Source organism: Condylura cristata, unplaced genomic scaffold (assembly GCF_000260355.1).
Source record: "Condylura cristata isolate star-nosed mole 26May11 unplaced genomic scaffold, ConCri1.0 scaffold00014, whole genome shotgun sequence".
In the NCBI taxonomy this organism is placed as follows: domain Eukaryota; kingdom Metazoa; phylum Chordata; class Mammalia; order Eulipotyphla; family Talpidae; genus Condylura; species Condylura cristata.
The window spans coordinates 38,529,753-38,548,894 of NW_004567115.1; the positions used below are offsets into that span (position 1 = coordinate 38,529,753).

General features: G+C 39.2%; 1 protein-coding gene across 1 annotated transcript; it reads left to right on the forward strand.

Annotated features, from left to right (window-relative positions):
* The first annotated feature begins 542 nt into the window (after window positions 1-542).
* Window positions 543-18,682, forward strand: LRP2BP (LRP2 binding protein). The gene is made up of 8 exons (XM_004682369.2): window positions 543-663; window positions 1,198-1,310; window positions 3,794-3,907; window positions 12,429-12,571; window positions 12,655-12,760; window positions 13,792-14,015; window positions 15,548-15,722; window positions 18,209-18,682. The coding sequence occupies exons 1-8, from the start codon at window positions 558-560 to the stop codon at window positions 18,272-18,274; spliced, it is 1,047 nt and encodes a 348-aa protein (XP_004682426.1). The 5' UTR covers window positions 543-557; the 3' UTR covers window positions 18,275-18,682.
* Window positions 18,683-19,142: the final 460 nt, after the last annotated feature.

The following is a 19,142-nucleotide window of genomic DNA, read 5'->3' on the forward strand; positions in this document are numbered from 1 at the left end:
TGGCCTCTACATTTTATATGAAGGCTCTGATTTTCCATTCAACTGGGATCCGTCTTCTAACATGGCAACCCAATATAGATGGGGAGATAAAATGGAGCACAAGCAAAATAAAGTGGATTCCTAGGTATGACAGACAGGTGCTTCCATTAAAAATGGATGACTGGGGTGAGCTTCAGGTACAAGGCCACAGGAAGCCACCAGCATGTGTAAGAACTGTCTGTGGCAGCCTCACCAGTTCCACAGGGGCAGTGATTGTGCCGGGTGATGTGTCCCATTGCAGCGTGTGAGCTCACTGCCAGAGACACTAACTCCCTCGCTGTGGAGACAGGCGTGGAGGATGGCTGAGTTTCTCTCATAGCTGTGCTGGTCCCAGTTTCCCAGGAAAGAATATTCACATCCCAGAGTTGAAAGTTTGGTATCTTATTACTAGGCAATGAAGGGAGGTTGCTTTTTATAGCAAGTTTGGGAATGAAGTCTCCTCTGCACCTTTCTGGAGGAAGATATTTCTCCCACTTTATGTCTTGTTTTGTTTACAGAACACACACAGTGGAAAGAGGATGAAGTTGACCAGTGAAAAGTTGCCCAAGAGTCCCTACTATGCTTCATTATCTCAGCATACTGCTAAGAACCAAAAACTCTTCCAGTGGAAAAAGGAAAATACTGGTACAATATTTACACCAAAGTTTATTATGTATATCAGAGAAGTGCTTTTCCCCTTCTGGAAAAGAGAGGCTAGGTGACACTTTTGTTAAAGTGAATGTCATGCTAATACAATTTAAAGCTTTTTTTTTTTTAATTAGATTTAAAAAGTTAAATTGGAGGTAGCTGACGCATGCTTAGAGTGGCTTTAATGAAGGTGTAAATGAAGAATTTCACTCACCATAGGACAGCTTTGCCAAAGAACTACACACAGACATCATTGCCAGAATTCCTGCCGGGTAGCAATAAACATAGTCAACTGGAAAACTAATCAACAAATATTCCTTGATTATACAACGCACAGCATTAGTTATTGTGACAATGGGGTTGCTTGTTTTGTAATTCTTTTTCCCTGAGCCAAGGAGGCCAAGATTTAGGAATGAGAACTAGGAAAGAAGCTAGTTTTTATGTTCAATTAATTCTATATAATTTAATTTTAGAAGAAAATAGTATGTTTGATTAAAGATGGAGTTCCTTACCTTTTTTTTTTTTAATCAGATCGTTACAGTCATGCTAGTTTGGTGGATAAGGCGTTGCAGCTCTTGAAGGAAAGAATAAAAAGAGGGGATGCTATGGCATATTTTCTACGAGGTCAATTATATTTTGAAGAGGTACCCTATTTTTGTTTTCATTCCCTATAATGCTGCTGTTAGATTCTCATAGCAAAACGTCCTATAGTGCTCCTCACATTATACCGGGGGAATTCTGTCAAATTCCATAGATATATTTACGGTTTTAATTATGATACACTGGTACTAGTTTAAGGCAGTATTTGAAATTTCTTGATGAAAGTACTCTGATAAATGTCTTTTACAGGAGTCATTTGGTATAAAATCCACTTTTGCTCTATACATTAAGTCTGTAAATTTTATATTTTTGCTACAAATATTTAATATTGAAAATATTATACAAATATTCATACAGTATTTTCATGTAAGGAACCAATTGAGGCTCTTGAGTTTTCTGTAGCACATGCAGACAGTTCTATATGTTTCCCTATAGAGTGAATAAGGGGGTGGCCTCTTTATCCACATTATGTCGAATATTCTTCGGGGGGAGACCTGGGAGGGACTACTCAAAAGATTGCTCCACTTTCAGTAACACAGTTCAATTCTTCAGTGAATCCCAAGAGATGTGGAAAGGAAAGCATTGTCCCACACCCTCTCATCCACTGCATAAAATTTGGGCAAGTCCATTCCACTTATTCTCCAATTTTTTGCTGGCACCTTCACTCATGCTGCTCATGAGAACCCAACATGCATCTCTCCTGTGTCACTCTGAGCATAGCATGATGGGTAAGAGCAATCCCTCGCTTTTGAGGATGGGTTCAAATTTGGCTCAGATTTGGTTCTATTGCTTGTTAACTGTGTAGCCATGGACACACTTCTTAATAATTCATTTTCCTTATTTGTAAAAAAGGTGTAATAATATGTTTCATAGAGCTGTGGTGAGGATATCCTAATTACCAAAATACTTACCAACGGAGCCTGATCTCTCACAAGTGCTTTATAAGTGTTTGCTATTTTTATGCTAAGCATTGTTTGTGAATGAGGTAACTAGCATGCCACCCATTTCCTAAAGTTTATAGTCTAGTAGCAAGTAAGTTAACATATAATTACAAATAAGGAGAAGCACTATGAAAGCAATTAACTGAGTACTGGTATAGAGGCTGACTAGAGATAGGGCGTTAACATTTGAAGAACAGTGAACAATGCAAACAGCCGAGGGGAAGTGCACAGAGGTACAGGGGAAAACAGCTGCAACAAGTCAGGAGGGTATGAGTTCTAGAATTGAGAAGCCAATGTGATTGATAATAAGGCAGAGAATGGCTCTACATGAGCTTTAAGATGTAATGGAAGCTATTGAAGGACTTTGAGCGTGCAATAAATGAATTAGATGCAAGCCTGGAACCAGGGCCAGCTCAGGGGGAAGTTGCACTTGTTCAGGTGAGAGACCTTGACCAGAGTGCAGTGGGGCTGAAGCCTGGCTTTATTTTGGAGGCATAAATAATGGCACCATGGACTGAAAAAAACGGGGAAGAAGGGAGGAATGCGTTTGGAGGGGATGATCAGAATTCAGTTCAAACATGCTGTGTTTGAGATGCCCATTATTCATTCAAGGGGATGGGTTCAAAGTACAAATTCACATGTGAAAGCCCAGATCTGAAGGGCTGGGCTGGTAATTTATATTTAAGATTTTCCAGCAAAGTTATGGTATTTAAAGTCATGGAAGCTAAACACCCTCCTCCTTTCTCTTCTGTATAGAATATACTGACTTCTAGCTCTCCTACAGCCTGGGCAAACATTAGTCAAAAAGGCAAATGAAACTCATCCATTCATTGTTGTGTGTTCTTAAAATAAGCACTTGTTGGTATTTTTGTGCTTTTACTAATTTTATTAATTACAGTTTTCGGAAAGAGAAATTATTTTGTTTTCCATAAGTTATTTTTCCTCTGTCCTGCTCTTCCTAGCAACAACTACCTATTTCAGTAGAGACTTTCTTTTCCTCTACTGAGTGACTCATTTATAATGGCAGGCATTCCCTTGGTGGGTTAATAGGTAAGCCCCATGTTAGTCCCTTCTACCTTAACATATTTGTTATTAGACCACGCAATTGCTGAGGCATCTCGACTGGCACCTACCATGTAGGTTTGAATTGGTAATTGCTTTTCCATGTCTTCTCTTTAGTTGGAAAACTGAAAAATGGGCAGTCATGAGCCCAAGTAACAGTAGATATTTAGTAATTGTGGATAACCTGATAGTCACATCATGGGCTATCAGGTGGTACAGCAGTCTGGGCTGAGCGTAGGGTTAGGTTACCACTCAGAGAGAGGCTTGGTAATAGCCAACGGGCCTCTCCTCCGTTCCTCTGGTCACTTCCCTCAGTTGCCATATTTAAGACTATTTTATTTCATACTGTTGATTGTTGTCAATTAGTTGTTTGCAAATTCCAAAAAGTTTGTTGCTTTTTTTTTGGGGGGGGAGGGGTGCCTATTTTATTTGATGCTCCTAAATCAGATTTAACAGGGAATTAAACATTCGGGATTATTTTGCGATCATAGTAAGAACAACTCACTCTCTTCTGGAGTTTATAGGGATGGTATGAAGAAGCATTAGAACAGTTTGAAGAAATCAAGGGAAGTGATCATCAAGCAATTTACCAGCTAGGAGTAATGTATTATGATGGGCTGGGCACAACTACATACGCTGTAAGTTATTGTTTTGTTCACAAAATATAAGATTTCATTGTTAATGGATCATTTGATACATAAAAATTATTTTTAATGATATAACTGTCCTTATATTTCAAGAACAGCATATCTTTTAGCACTTTATAAAGAATAGTCAATTTTATATTTATGTGAAAAACAAAAATTTTTTTTGCAATACTTGCTACCATTAGCTGTTAGTAAGATTTGTTTTAGAACATTTCCTTTATTTTTAAAAATTATCTCAAAGTTACATGAACGTGGAGAAAAGTCAGAAAATATGAAAAAAAATCACTGTAAATTCTATAAAATATAAGAACATAGCTATATTTTAAGGTGTATTCTTTCATGTATGTTCCATGCAAAGAAAAAAAGTATAGTTTTCTGTGTTCACTAGTGAAGCTGTCCTATTCATCATGGCCTATTCAAAATCCCCAAATATGAGGTACACAGGCTTTCAACTCTTGCCTTGACCACTTGTTAGCAGTACGATGTTATGAAAATTACTAATCTCAGCATTAGTCTCCTCCCTCATGAAGCGGGAATAGGTAAGTTAGAGCTATGTCTACCATCCCACGTGGCAAAGGCTGCCTTTGTTAACTGATTGAGGTGAGCCAGACGATGCCTCATGGCTTTTCTAAGTGCCATGATTTAAGGAAACATTACCAGTTAGACTCATGGGTGTCAGCATATAAAAAAACCCACTGACTGAAATCACATAGTTGTAATGAAGTTGAAAAATGTTGAAAAATACCTCACATAAGGGCTCTCCCTGGTGGCTCAACAGGTTAAAGCACGGCACTATGAAGCTCTCAGAAGCCACTGCAGCATGAATTCGATCCCCAGCCAGGGAGCTGACCCACATGGCATGGCAGACCTCTCAAGATCTGTCCACTGTTGCCCTCAGCAGTGTATTTCAGTAGACCTGCCTGTTCTGTTCTGTCTCTGGTGAATCCTCTCACCTACCACACGTTTGGCCTGTACCCCAGTTCTATAAGCATAAATAAATAAATCTCTAAAAAAAAGAAAAGAAAAAAACCTCACACAGGGTACTCGTGATAAGTATCCACTGTTTTCTTCCCTGATTTTATCTTAGAAAAAGTTAACAAGGGTTATACTTTCGATTCTTGAAATTATAATTTTTTAATCTTTCATAATCATAACATCCCATGTCGGAGACTGACCCCAATCACGGGTTGTTGGGGAGCAGAACAGGCAGGGTCTTAAGGTGGGAGCACATTGGCAAGTGGAGATTCCTAGAAAAAAAGGGGAAAAGGGGGGAAAGAGGAAAAAGGGGAGCAGTCTTGAGGAAGATGCAGGAATCAGAGTTGTGTGCAAGTCTTCCTGCTCTGCCTTCAGCAGAGGTTTATTTTATACATTTCCAGCAGGCAGTAGGATGACATTAGCATATGAAATGGGCTGAGATCACGATCACCTTTTCTCTAAGAATAGTCTAGGGTCATACTGACCTTTAGTTGAGATTATAACATTTAAAAAATCAATCTTAACATTTAAAAAATCAATCTATCAAAGTTAAAACAGGTACACAGATTTACAAAATTTAAGACTAATATTACTATATATACCACAGTGAAGATTAACCAAAATAAAGTCCCTTCAACCTTACCTGCAACTTAATGGCTTTCATTCTCATTGAGATATCCTAGGGGTAAAGTAAAGTGAGAGCAGGAAGAGGAAATTTTCTTGCAAATCAAATTACAAAAGGAAATACAGTAAAGTTCTTTGAAAACTAGTTAGAAAGTTTAAGTGAATTTCCTTGAAGTCTAGACAGTAAAAAACTTAATTAGCCCTGAAAAGGAGACTTTGGTGAATTTCTTTAGTATCTAAAGACTAGATAGTAGAACATTTGAGTGGTTCTTTAGAAACTGAATAGAAGGCTATGGGGGATAGCAGAGTGGTGAGATTTGGGTTCTCCTCCTTCCGGGCAGTAAAAGAATATATTCCAGTACTGCCTCAATATTGACTTTGCTGTAATAGCCAATTGCTTTTATTAACCAGCCAATTGTAAGATCACTTTTGACTTCAAGAGGAATTTCTCTTCTTGGTGCAGTGCTTGCATGTCTGGGCCAGGCAGCACCTTATGAGGCTGAGGCAATCCAGTTGCCAACTGGATTGCTCAGAATATTTTGATATTATGTTTATACAAAAAAGGGAGGTAATAACATAAGTTAGCGTGGAAATTCTGATTTTTGAGAGCATTTCCCCTCCATCCATGCTGTGTCTGGCGACAAAAGTTGCATAGCTTGTGTCAATCCCATGATGAAGTGAACAAATGACAAAAAAGTGAATATTTTCTTTAAAACCAAGATAATTTAATGTGTTATAGATTAACTCATTAAAAAATTAGAAATATGTTGACCCCATTACCACATGCCTTTCCTTAGTTCAAATTAACACTGGACGCATTCTCTTGGAGACACCCTCCCTTCTCTTAGTGTCTAAGATGTACTTCATGTGATTCTCTCATACTCGACACATATTCTAACACCGCCCATGACTACCACAATTTTATGCTGCCTCTTCACAGCCACTCAAGTCACCTCTGCTGGTTTTTTCTTCTCTTTCCAAAACCTAGACCTCATCCCTTTTCTGTCCTTTGTTGCCTTCTCTGCTTGCTCATCCAGTCCCATAGAAGTGTACAAACTTTTTAGAAGTGTATAAACTCTGCTGCATATAAAAACCATGATACTGAGCCTAAACATGCCCAAGATCATGGCCTCAGACAACAAAAGGAAATGTACTAAAAATAAATTGACAATGAATTAAATTGAAATATTAGTACAATCACATCATTTTTAGTATAGAGGTTAGATTTTATAAACTACATAGCATCTACACAGTAGAATTCCTAATACAAAAATTTAAGACTTTAAGACTGAGTCACCAAATTACTCATGTACATACAGTCACATTTCACTTACCATTTCAGTCAGTGGCAGGCCACCTGTATCAAGGAGATCCTAGTAGGCAACACCATCTTATGTGCGTAGTAGACTTTGTGTAATGATACTCATTCACTGGTGTTCATGTGAGAAAATTACCTAATGATGCGAGATCTGAGAGTGTATCCATCATTGAGCAATGCATGCCTCTGTTTGAGCACCAAGAAAGTCACTGTTATCGACCCTTGGCAATATAAATTGTAGGTGAAAAATCCATGCATTCCTTAAGATTTGTATAAATTGTGTTAAGTTTTCCCTCATGCCTCCAATCTCATTAGAACTTTCAAAATCAACCCAAATTCTTTAAGTGGCTTATGTTCTGTCACCTCTGATTTTTTCTTCTTGCCAGTTTATATTTTCTGCTCTTTCATATTTGTGACTTTCTTTCTCCGCCACAGGACAAGTCTCAGTCTATTCTCCTTGATCTCATGAAACAGGGTTTTGCTTATTGCATTGCTTCTGCTAAAAATGTAGGGGTCTTACATTGTTGTAAACAAATATTACCACTATAAAAAATAAAATGTAAGAGTCTCTGAGAGGATCACAATAGACTCCACATTGTGAAAAACGTCAACTTTCTTATCAGTCACTTTTGTTACCCTCTGTGGAGTATGTCTTCCTGGCCAGACAACCTCAGCTTGATTCTTCCCAAAAGTGCTGATTACCGGCCCCACCCTCCCCCCTTTCTGCGTCATTTCCCTCTACCCTCTCTTTATCTGATTCAAAAATAAATTGATTACATTTTTTTATACAAAGTAGTCTCATTATCGCTTCATTTGCCTTCCTTTAATTCAGGCCTCTGCTCCAGTGGTATTTCCTCTGAGAGGTTTTCAGTGGCTGTATTATCAAAATAGCACCAGTTATGATTGTCTTGGTTACTTTTATATATATATATATAATTGGAATGCGAGCTCCACAAAAGTGGGACCACCCCCCCCCAATCTCGTTCTACTGAATATTCTTGGAACCTAGAACAGTGTCACACACTCCAGTAAATGCTCGTTAAGTGTTCACTGATTAACGTGGTGGCCCTGCTGACAATGTTATTGGGGTCTCACTTCACAGGGTATCTTTAAAAAACATTCCTAGAGAAAGAGCATCCCTCACTTACAATTTTAGTGACAGCTGTTAACATAATGAAATATTTGCCTTTGTTGCAAAATCAATAATACATTAAAATATCACAAGCAGGCCCTCCCTGGTGGCGCAGCGGGTTGAAGCACAGCACTGAGAATCTAAAAAAAAGCCACTTCTGCATGAGTTCGATCCCCGCCTGCCCCGGAGGTGACCACATGGCGGGGCAGACCTCTCCTGACCTGCCCGCTGCTCCCCTCAGCAGTGTACTTCGTCCATCTGCCTGTTCTGCTCCCCACTCTGTCTCTGGTGAAGCCTCTCACCACCCCTGAGCCTCTGGCCTGCACCCCAGTTCTGTATGCACAAATAAATAAATCTTTAAAAAAAAAACACTCAAAAAAATATCACAAGCAGTAATAACTACAGAAATTAATAATTCAACATAGGAAAATCTATGAAAACACTACTTTAATAGCTTGAATAAGGGAAACCATATAATGGCTCCAGTATATATTAAAATGGCATTTTATAAACAGTATCTATGCATAATAAAAGCATTTTAAAGAAAACAGTTTTAGGAAGTATGTCTACTTAAAAGTTAGGAACAGTCATTTAAAATTAAGAGGCCAACTCAGGAGTCCTTTCACAAACAGCAAGTCTTTCACATTCACAATGACCTACTCGTATTGTATCCTGAATATATTTCAAATCTATCCCCAGTATTTTTTGCCATATAGAATAATCTTGATTTCCTTGGGCCCACCCAGCTTCTCTGCTGTATCATCTTTGGCCAACACACAACATGTCTTCTCATCTCTTCCTGACTCCATATTATATTGTTTCCTCACCATCTCTCACTGATTCCCTCCTCCTAAACCGTTCATATGGTAAATAGTCTCAGCCTACTCCCTTCACCAGGAAGTTGGGTGCCCCACAAACAACCCTCTTTCCAGCATCCCAGCATACCACAGTGCTCAAAGATGGAGATGGTAGTCCCCAGTTCACTCCCTATTATCTCTTCTCCACCCTTTCAACGTACCTAATTTGAAATTCGTTGTACCAATTTCTTGTTTCCAACCTCTACCGATTTCCTGGTCATTGATCATCCTGAAAGAGTAATCTGAAGCCTTTGGCTCTGGGATTAGTTTTCTTACTCACATCATTCCATCCTTTGACATTTAAACAAGGACTGAACAAGGAAGAGCCACCATGTATAGTGCTAATGCCTGAGGAGAATGAAGGATCGCACAGTTGGAGTGTATGTAGTCAAACCCGTGATAGGGGCCAAACCACGTGGGTTTTGGCAGCAGGGCCAAACGTCTGGATTGTATTCTCAATGTGGTGGTAAGGCACAACAATGAAGCGAAAAATATAATTTACATTTTAAAAAACCACTTTGTTGTGTGAAGAATGGGTTGAAATAAAAGCAAGAGTAGATACAGGAAGTCCCATGAGAGTTATTGCAGTCTCTCCATTAAAAAGAAGTTTTAACTGAAGGTAAAATAGTGGAACAGAGAACAATGGACCAATTTAAGATACAGAACTTTCTGATGGACTGGGAGCACACGGATGGGGAAGAATCAAGGATGATTTTTAAAAAAGATTTATTTATGCATACAGGACTAGGTACAGGTCAGAGGTGTGGGGGGTGAGAGGATTCGCCAGAGACAGAGTGGGGAGCAGAACAGGCAGATGTACTGAACCACACTGCTGAGGGGAGCAGCAGGTGGGACAGGAGGGCTCTGCCATGCCATGTGGGTCAGCTCCCTGGCCAGGGATTGAACTCATGTTGCAGTGGCCGTGATAGCTTCATAGAGTTGTGCTTCAACCCACTGCACCACAGGAAGGGCCAAAGATGATTCTTTAAATGACTCGAGAGGATGATAGTGCCATTTAATAAAAATGGAATGAATTAGGAGCAGACCTGGGCTATGAGAGGGAAAGCTAAATGCTGACATTTCAATGTTACATTTGAAGTGCCTGTCAAGTAGAGATGAGGCTAGGACTGGAGAAATAAGGGAGGCCTGTCTGTGGAGCAGTGGCAGTTAAGCACTAGGTTGGATAAGGCTGCTGAATGCAAATAAAGAGAAGCAAGCCAAGCACAGAGACAGCCGCCCTCCAATATTTAGTTACCAGGAGGGAAGAACTAGCCAGGAAAGGAGCATGCAGAGCACAGTCAGGGAGGATGGAGGAAAAGTCAGGACTGACCTGATGAAATTGCATCAAGAAGGAAGGAGCGGTCACCTGTCTCAGGATCTTATGAGAGATGAGTAGACTGGAAAACAGCAATCACTAGTGGACACAATGAGATTTTTATTGGAAACCATGACAAAAGCATTTTCAGCGATGTCATCAGGGACCAGGACTGAAGTGGGTTGAGTAGCTGTGTGGAGGGTGAGGAAGTAGAGATAAGCACTAAGTTTTGCTATAAAGTGGAACAAATATATGATAACTGGAAGGTATCTGGACTCAAGGGAGTTTCTCTTGATTAAAAATATCACAGCATCTTGGTAAGATGAAATGCAAGGTTGAGCAGCAAGGAACAAAACTGGTGAGTCAGGCAGACCCATGGCTGTGGTTTCTTTGGGCCCATCCATTTCACAGTGAAATGAAAGGGCGGCCACGCACCTGCTTCACAGCACAGGCACTAAAATAGCCGCAACACCGAGAAAATGAGCAATGACTGCACAAAGATACATGCATTCATGAACCGCTGCACATTTTTTATAAAAATATACATTTAAAGAATTTTAAAAGGTAAAGCTATGAGCTGAGAATAGACAGGAGAAAGTTTAAAATGTGTCTTCTCTTCCCAGTTAGTAGAGCTAATTTATGAGACAAATCAATAAAGCTGCTTACCAGAGTTGAAAGCTCGTGATGAAATTTGTGGTCGAAAGTTGAATTGTTTAACTGCTCCCAAGGCTGTTTCTCCAACCACAACCAGCTACTTGAGTGTAGGGAGCAGGCTGAGAAACAGGTAGTTACCTGCTGGGTGTTACAGAGGGCAAAGGAATGGACCAGGCAAGAAACTAGACCAGCTGTTAAGGACATGGAGTAGGGACCAGGGAAACTGGTGGATCCTGCAGCAATTCCAAAAGCGAATAGCTTGAAAGTAATTACATACAGAGGCCAGCAGAGCAAAACATAAAAATAACAGTATCCAAAGTTTCCTTTTTAATTCAACAGAAAATGTACCCAGAGTGAAGAGAAGAACGACATTTTGAATTTCCATCACTTTTGTTATTACTCTTGACATTGATTTGGCTGAGTCCAGCTGAATTATATGCTTCATGTGGTAGACTTAAACTTGGTTTACTTCATGGAAAACACAAAGGTCATCATCAGCCCATAGAGGGAATAATCTCGCTCATGGGCCCCAACATCTGGGGAAGCTACAGATGGAAACTGGGAATAGCACTGAGGGAGAAAATGAATGAAGCACTTTTTGACTGAGATAAGGCTGTATTGAAGACAAGTCCGCTCGTTGCAGCTTCTCTTGGCTCACCCATCCATCGCATAAGGCAGCAGTCAGTAGAATGAATTTAGCACTTTAAGGAATTCAGCTTCTATGGCTCAGCAGGCAGCAGCGCTGTTCCCAGTCAGTCCTCTGGTTTCCAGAGATGCTTCTTGTCTGTCTTAGCACTAACCTCTCTCCAGATTCCACTTCACCTGTTAAGTACAATTAGACTCAAATTTCCTACAAGATTTTTCATGACACTGCAAAAGCTGACCGGAGAACTGATAGATCAGAACAAATAGGCAATCACCAGCTTCGTTCTAATGAACGCACAGGGAGGAGCGCACACTATGGCTAAATAGCCACGTGTAAACCTGCCATGCTGAAAACAATGTGATTTTTCCCCCAGAATAGACAGATCAAAAGAACAGAGACCCAGAACAGACCTCATTAGATGTGGGGTATTTAGTACATCATAAAATTGTCATTTCAAATCTATAGGAAATGGTGATGGGAAAATTTGTAATGGCAAATAAGTAACAAATTCATGTATCTACATACCTGTGGGTGTGTGTGTATGTGTGTGTGTGTATACATAGCCCTCTTAATCCCTTCTAAAGATATGTGACAAAAACAGTGATTGTAGTATCACTTTGTATTTAGGGGTTTAGAGCATACATAAATTGAATTGACTCTAAAAATGCTAGTAAGTTAACCAGATTTCTGCACTTTGCCATACATTTTGAGAATTATGCTTGATTTAGAATAACAATTATACTGGGAGGGTTGAGAGGCTAAAAGAAACCCATTTTGAGACAAAAGTGAAAGTCTGGAAACTATACAATGAGGGAAAGGCCGTTGTCCCAGGACTGGGGGCATCCCCTGAGGAGAGGGGTGTTTCCCACTGAGTAGAGGGCAACCTTCCCTTCAGGCAGTCATGGAGTCACCCATGATAGCAGAAGATGAATGTTTTACTGGGTAAAACTGAAAACCAGGGCTTTTTGTTTCTTCATTTCCTTTGTGGAAGGAAAAAGGAGTGGAATATATGAAGAAAATTATTGAATCTCCATGTCCCAAAGCAAGACACTTACACTTTGCGGCTGCTTACAACCTTGGAAGAGCTTATTATGAAGGGAAAGGCGTCGATCGATCAGAAGAGGAAGCAGAAAGGTAATCTTACCCCAGACAAGAAATTTTGTTTAAATCAAGTGTTGAAAACAAACAAAAAAACTTGCTTCGCCATTCTCTTTTAGACTGTGGCTTTTTGCTGCAGACAACGGAAATCCAAAAGCAAGTGTGAAGGCTCAAAGCATCCTGGGATTGTATTATTCCACGAAGGAGCCTAAAGAGTTACAAAAGGTAACTTCTTTTGTTAATATAAGCATTGTACTAGTATTTGTTGTACTAATTCGTTTTTGAAGGGATGAGTAGTTAAGTGGCTAGTTTTCAACATCTCATGTTTTCTTTAAAACAGAGGAAACTGACATTTTTGAATCTCACAGCTGTTCTCATTCCTCAGTGTAAGAACATTTTGTATTCTATTAAAAGATACCCACTTGTTTGTACACCTGAAACTAGCAATGTCCTATGTTGACTGTGTCTCAATAAAAAAGCTACACATGCAACCGTACTATACCATAAAAGCTGTCATCAGAGGGAGAGTCCTAAAATTAAAGCCACATCATTTCAAGAGGGCTATGACATTCAATTTGAGGAAACAAAAAAATGATACCAAGTAGAACATACTATTAAAAATTGAGCCCATTTTAAGATTTTTCACAGAAATGTACTGTGTCTAATCATCATTTCACCATTGCAACATTTCCAAGAAATCCTTTAGAAAGAAGGAAGTGCAGGGCTAAGAGGTTCCTCCTCAGAGGCTGGAAGTACTTCTTGGAGCTCAAATTCGGGTGTAGCTGAGATTAAACAAATATGCTTGAGATCACAATCAGCTTTTAATCCTCGGTGCTTTTGATCATGGCAGCTGCCATCTCCGAGATCCACTCGAAGGTCTGGCTATCACTCCCCGACATCCGAAGCTCTTCTCCCCACTGTGCCTCATTACAGAGCTGCATCCTAGTCTTCCACACAGCAATTCCTAATTGCCCATTTTCTTAAAAATTCCTTGGCAAAATATGCAAATCCTGTAACCTGAGACAGCAAATTCTCTAGAGGTGACCTCCCCTGTGCTGCAGGTTGGCAGCAGGTGGGCACCTGCGCATTCCTGGAAGCCTGTGAAGCTGGGCTGGCCTGAAATGCACTCCCGGAACTAGGACTATTTCTTAGAGATAATTACTAGTACTGTTCTGTAAAGATGTTTTCTTTCTTCTCAGTATTATTCCTTTATAATTTCATCTTCTAATAAATTATATGAAACATTTTTTTTTGAGGCTTTTTACTGGCATTCAGAAGCGTGTGGCAATGGAAATTTGGAGTCCCAGGGTGCGCTGGGGCTCATGTACCTGTATGGACAAGGCACCCACCAGGATACCGACGCTGCACTGCACTGCTTAAGGGAAGCAGCAGAACGTGGAAATGTCTATGCTCAAGGGACTCTCGTGGAGTATTACTATAAGATGAAATTTTTTACGAAGTGCGTTGCATTTTCCAAAAGGTGAATAAGCTGGATGAGAGTATTTACAAAACTTACTGTATGTTCTATGCTGGTTGTGATCATAGATGTGCTGCAAATTGGGAATGATGAGCACTTGAAAGGTGACTAGTGCAAATAAGGACTAAAATTTAAACTTCACTGAATTTTAATTAACTGAAATAGTCACAAAGAACTGTTACATCATGGGGCAGTACAGTTCTATGCCATTAGCACCCAGGATGTCAGTGCTATTTGTTCTCTATACCAGTTCAGTGACCTTAAGCAAGTTTCTGGACTTTGGGGAACATTATACTTGTATAGCAGGATCATAAAAATAGTGACTAAAAAGTACTTAACATAGCTTGACACATCAGGACTGTTTAGTTCTTAGTTGCTACATTCCTCTGCCATAGGTTCTGTAACGACACAATTGCAATATAGCTTGATAAGGACTGTAAACGAATAAATAAGGAACACCAACATGTTATGAAATATACAGAACTCTCTGTTGTCAGCCTCTTTTACTTTTATTTACCCATAACATACAAAAGCAACAAACCAGGAAAAATAGACCTCACTGTCCTCTGGAGTGGCCACTCTATGTATTTCCTGCCCAATAACCTGCCCCCAACAGGCCCACGGACTCCCCTCTCCCCAGCCCAGTGTGGCCGCCACCTACAAAGGAAGACAAAGAGAAAAAGGAGCTGCTTCTACTGCCCCCTTCTCCCAGGCGACGTGGCAAGATGTGGAACAATGGTACTTTGATAACAATAAATTCATTTTTAAAAAATCGCCACCTCCAAGTACCCATCTCATTAAAACCAAGACTTTGGACAGTTTTTGAAATCTTTGGAAACTTCCATGACTGTCACATTCCTACTTCCTGTAATATAATTAACACAGTTGATTGGATCTCATTTTCACACAACTCTCCATATTTATCTGATGCTTATAAAGGATGACTTATTTCTACTGACAAATTTTAAAAACAGATAGGCATGCTAGCTTTTTACTGTGTTTTCTGGTCCTATGGCGCTAGTCTAAATTTAACGTGAATATTTAATAAACAATCCAAAGGAAGAGAAAACGCTTTAAATCTGCAAAGTATTAAGCTTAAAGTATTAACATTACCAGAAAAAGGAGAGCTTTCTTTTGTTCTCTGGGGACTATCAAACCTAATGAGTATAACCATAGGGAAGCTGTAAAATAAGGATAACTTCTTTTAAAGATTTATTTATTTATGCATACTGAACTGGGGTACAGGGGTGGTGAGAGGCTTCACCAGAGACAGAGTGGGGAACAGAACAGACCAACTGACAAAGTACACTGCTGAGGGGAGCAGCAGATGAGTCAGGAGAGGTCTGCTGCGCCATGTGGGTCAGCTCCCTGGCAGGGGATTGAACTCGCACTGAAGTGGCTTTAGCTTCTTAGTGCTGTGCTTTAACCTGCTGCGCCACCAGCGAGGGCCCCAAGGATAATTTCTGGACATGTCTTTCACAAAAATGTAAACCATAACTGATACTTTTTAATTGCTCCATTTAACATCCTAACAGGATTGCTGACTATGATGAGGTTCACGATATTCCTATGATAGCCAAGGTCACGGACTGTCTCCCCGAATTCATCACCAGAGGCATGGCCATTGCATCATTCTACCATGCAAGATGTCTTCAGCTTGGTTTGGGTGCTACAAAGGATGAAGCCACAGCCAAACTCTATTATTCTAAAGTAAGCCTGAGAACTCATATAAATTGACCCAAACAACAATTTCTGGACTTCAAGTTTTGACCCACACCTTTTCACTCTGCAGATACTCTTTTTGCCTAGACATTGTCAGACATGCAGATTGTTTGCTCACAATCTCGTCAGATTGTTATGAGCAATACAGTAAGCTGTGGTGATCAGTCCCATTCTGACGCAAATTATCATCTCTCACTCTGCTACCATCTGCAGCCTAAGCCCCAAGACCAAGACCATAATGCAAAATGGTTTCAACCTTTTTCACCCAGAAACATGACCATCTTCCCTCTAGGATCTTAACGTAATATAGTCTAAAAACATGGATTATATATATATATATATATATAAAATAGTTTATTTTTACATCATTTTGTGCATTTTTCCATCTCAGTTGCAATCCCCTTGGGCTTCCCATCACCAAATCACTAGTGTGCCATCACCATAGTCTGGTGCATTTCCCTCACCCTGCTGTTTTTGATCCCATTCCCCACTCCACCCCTACAAAATGTCTCTGGTACATAGCTGTTCATCATTATCATTTTTTTTTAATTATTCAAAAGTTTATTTTTACATCATTTTGTACATTTTTTTTCCATCCCGATTGTAATCCCCGCGGGTTTCCCATCACCAAATCACTAGTGTGCCATCACCATAGTCTGGTGCATTTCCCTCACCCTGCTGTTTTTGATCCCATTCCCCACTCCACCCCTACAAAATGTCTCTGGTATATGGTTGTTCATTATTTTTGTTATTTTCTCGCCTGGTCCATTATACTCCTGCTATGAGTGAAACCATCCGGTATTTTTCTTTCTCTTTCTGGCTTATCTCACTAAGCATGATCTTTTCCAGCTCCATCCAAGTTGAAACATGGATTTTTTTTAATGCTTGACATCTCCACTTACCAGAAACACTCATGAATTTGAGGGTAATCAGTTAAGCCTTTTCATATTTCAATCCATGGGGTCAATTTGTTTAGGTCCCAAACACTTTTTACATCTAAACTTTAGCAACTGTTCAGAAAGTAGAGAACAGATAGTAAAAGGGGAAATAACTGAATATGAATATCTGTAAGTGAAATTTTTTAAAAGGAAAACAAACAAAAAATGGTATACCCCTGGTCCATGATATCCATGAAGTACCATATCAGAGCTTTGTCACTAACTTGTGTGACACTGTTGTTCTTAGAGCAAGAAAACAGGCAAAGAGAGCAGTTGGTCTCTTGCTTGAATCTGATCACGTTACAGAAATGGTTTCCAAACTTGTGTATTAATATTACCTGCAATCTTTTAAAATTTTCAAAGCCTTGGCCCTATTTCAGAACACTGAATCCTGGTCTCCAGTCTCCAAAGTGGGATACAAGTTATCTGCGAAGCACAGGGATTCCAATGTGCAGGCCAGTCCAAGATCCCTAAAGTATTTAGTTGATACTACATTTTCCAGAGCATCTGTTCATGTTAATACATGGACACAGTAGCTCTGTACACAAATACAACTAACCTTGAGATCGCAGACCTTAAGGTAGCTGACCCCAAGCAAAAGCCATCAGTTATCCCACCAAAAAATGGGTCTGTTTGGTAACAACCAAAGACAGCTTGGTGAGTACAGACTAATGGCATAAATCATGTGTACTTTTCTCTTAATCCAAGGGGTCCTGTGTTTACCAGAATTACAGAAAAGCTTGTGGGGAAGGGAAGAGTATGTTATGGGAAGAGCCGAGACTGGCAGAGACAGCGAGCCTGATGCAGGAGCCCGAGGCCTCGCCAGCTCCGCCACCATCCAGGTGGTGACTGTCAACTGCTTTGTCTCTTCTGGTTTCTATGGAATCAGCGTTAGTGCCCCCCACACCCTTTGATCATTCTAAAGGACATGGTGGGAAATTCCAGCCGAGTATAAAGAACTTCCTAATACAACTGTTTTAGAACTAATACAACTGTTTCCCCTAGAAGCTGATGACTTCTTGAGACGCAGACAAGCAAATATCCAGTGACCAGTTGCTCTGGGTCTAACGGGGACAGTTTCTGCACTGATAAGCTCAGATGTCTCCCCAGTTCTTGACGTCTATGAAGTCATGCACATTCACATTATTCATAATGAAACTACATATTTAGAAATAAGTTATTATTATAGGTGCTGCCAGTTGCATGAGTTAATAATTAGTTTGAGGCCAGATGTTCCTGCTTTACATTTTACTTCAAAAATTCATGACACTGAATGCTATTGGTGTACTCCCTTTATTTCTTGGAAGTGATAAAAACTTCTCTCAAGTGGTAACATCATGGTTAGTTTTAGTATAATGTATTTTGGGTCTATATATGGTACCTTGGATTTTCCTCACTAGGAAATCATAATAGAAAGGTGTCTTAAGAAAGTCCCTTGAAGTTTATTACTTATTGTATCTTATTATTTTTAAAAACGAAAACATACAACAATTCAAATTGTATTTAAATAACCGACTCTTTTCCTTTGATTTTAAGGCCTGTCGTCTGAATCCTGCATTGGCAGATGAACTTCACTCTTTACTCATTCACCAAAGAATTTAGACCATGATGTATTTCAACAAAGATCATCAATCCTAAAACCCTAGAATGTGTTTATTTTATAGAAGATGTGTTTGGCTATTTTCTGGTATAACTTACCCTGGGAATTTTTCCGATGACATACCTTCACTCTTGAATTTGTATACTGTAGTTTTCCAGCTTGTAACCAAGGATCAGCTCAAATTGTCAGAAGAGTCCTCAGATATCCTACTCTGAGCCAAGACCACTTCAAATTTTCAAAACCACTCCAAAAATCAAGTACTTTTTACCTTTCTTAAATACAAAATGGCCCAAATACTTTGTGTTTTAGTTTAATAGCTTTAGAAATACAACTGCTATAAGCTTACTTTAAATTTGAAAATTTAATTCTTTAAATTTCTTTGATTTTTTTTATGTTGTGAATAAAGAATAAAAAATTTCTAACCTTAATTTGTTGGTTCAGTCACTTGTAATTTTCATTTAAAAATCACAAAACTATGTATGAGTCAAATAAATTTAAAGAAAATTTCAAATAATGTTTTTTTATAAATTTATATAGCATTTGTACTTCTGCAGTTATTAAAACTAAGAATACAATAAATCTTTTGGGATAGCTTATATTCTTAACAGAGATTCTTACATATAATTGGCCAACTTTTATAAACTCAAAAAAAAAAAAAGCATGTAAGAAATTGCTTCGAATATTTCCCTTTCCCTAAAAGACCTTAATGAGTAAAACATTTGCTATATTCCTGATGAATATTTATAAGACATCCAATTAAAACAAGATGTTTCTTTGTGCTTCATTTTATGTATTTTTAAAACTTTATATATTTCAACACATTATAAAAATCTAAAAAGATATCAATGAAATCACCTACCAATATATTGT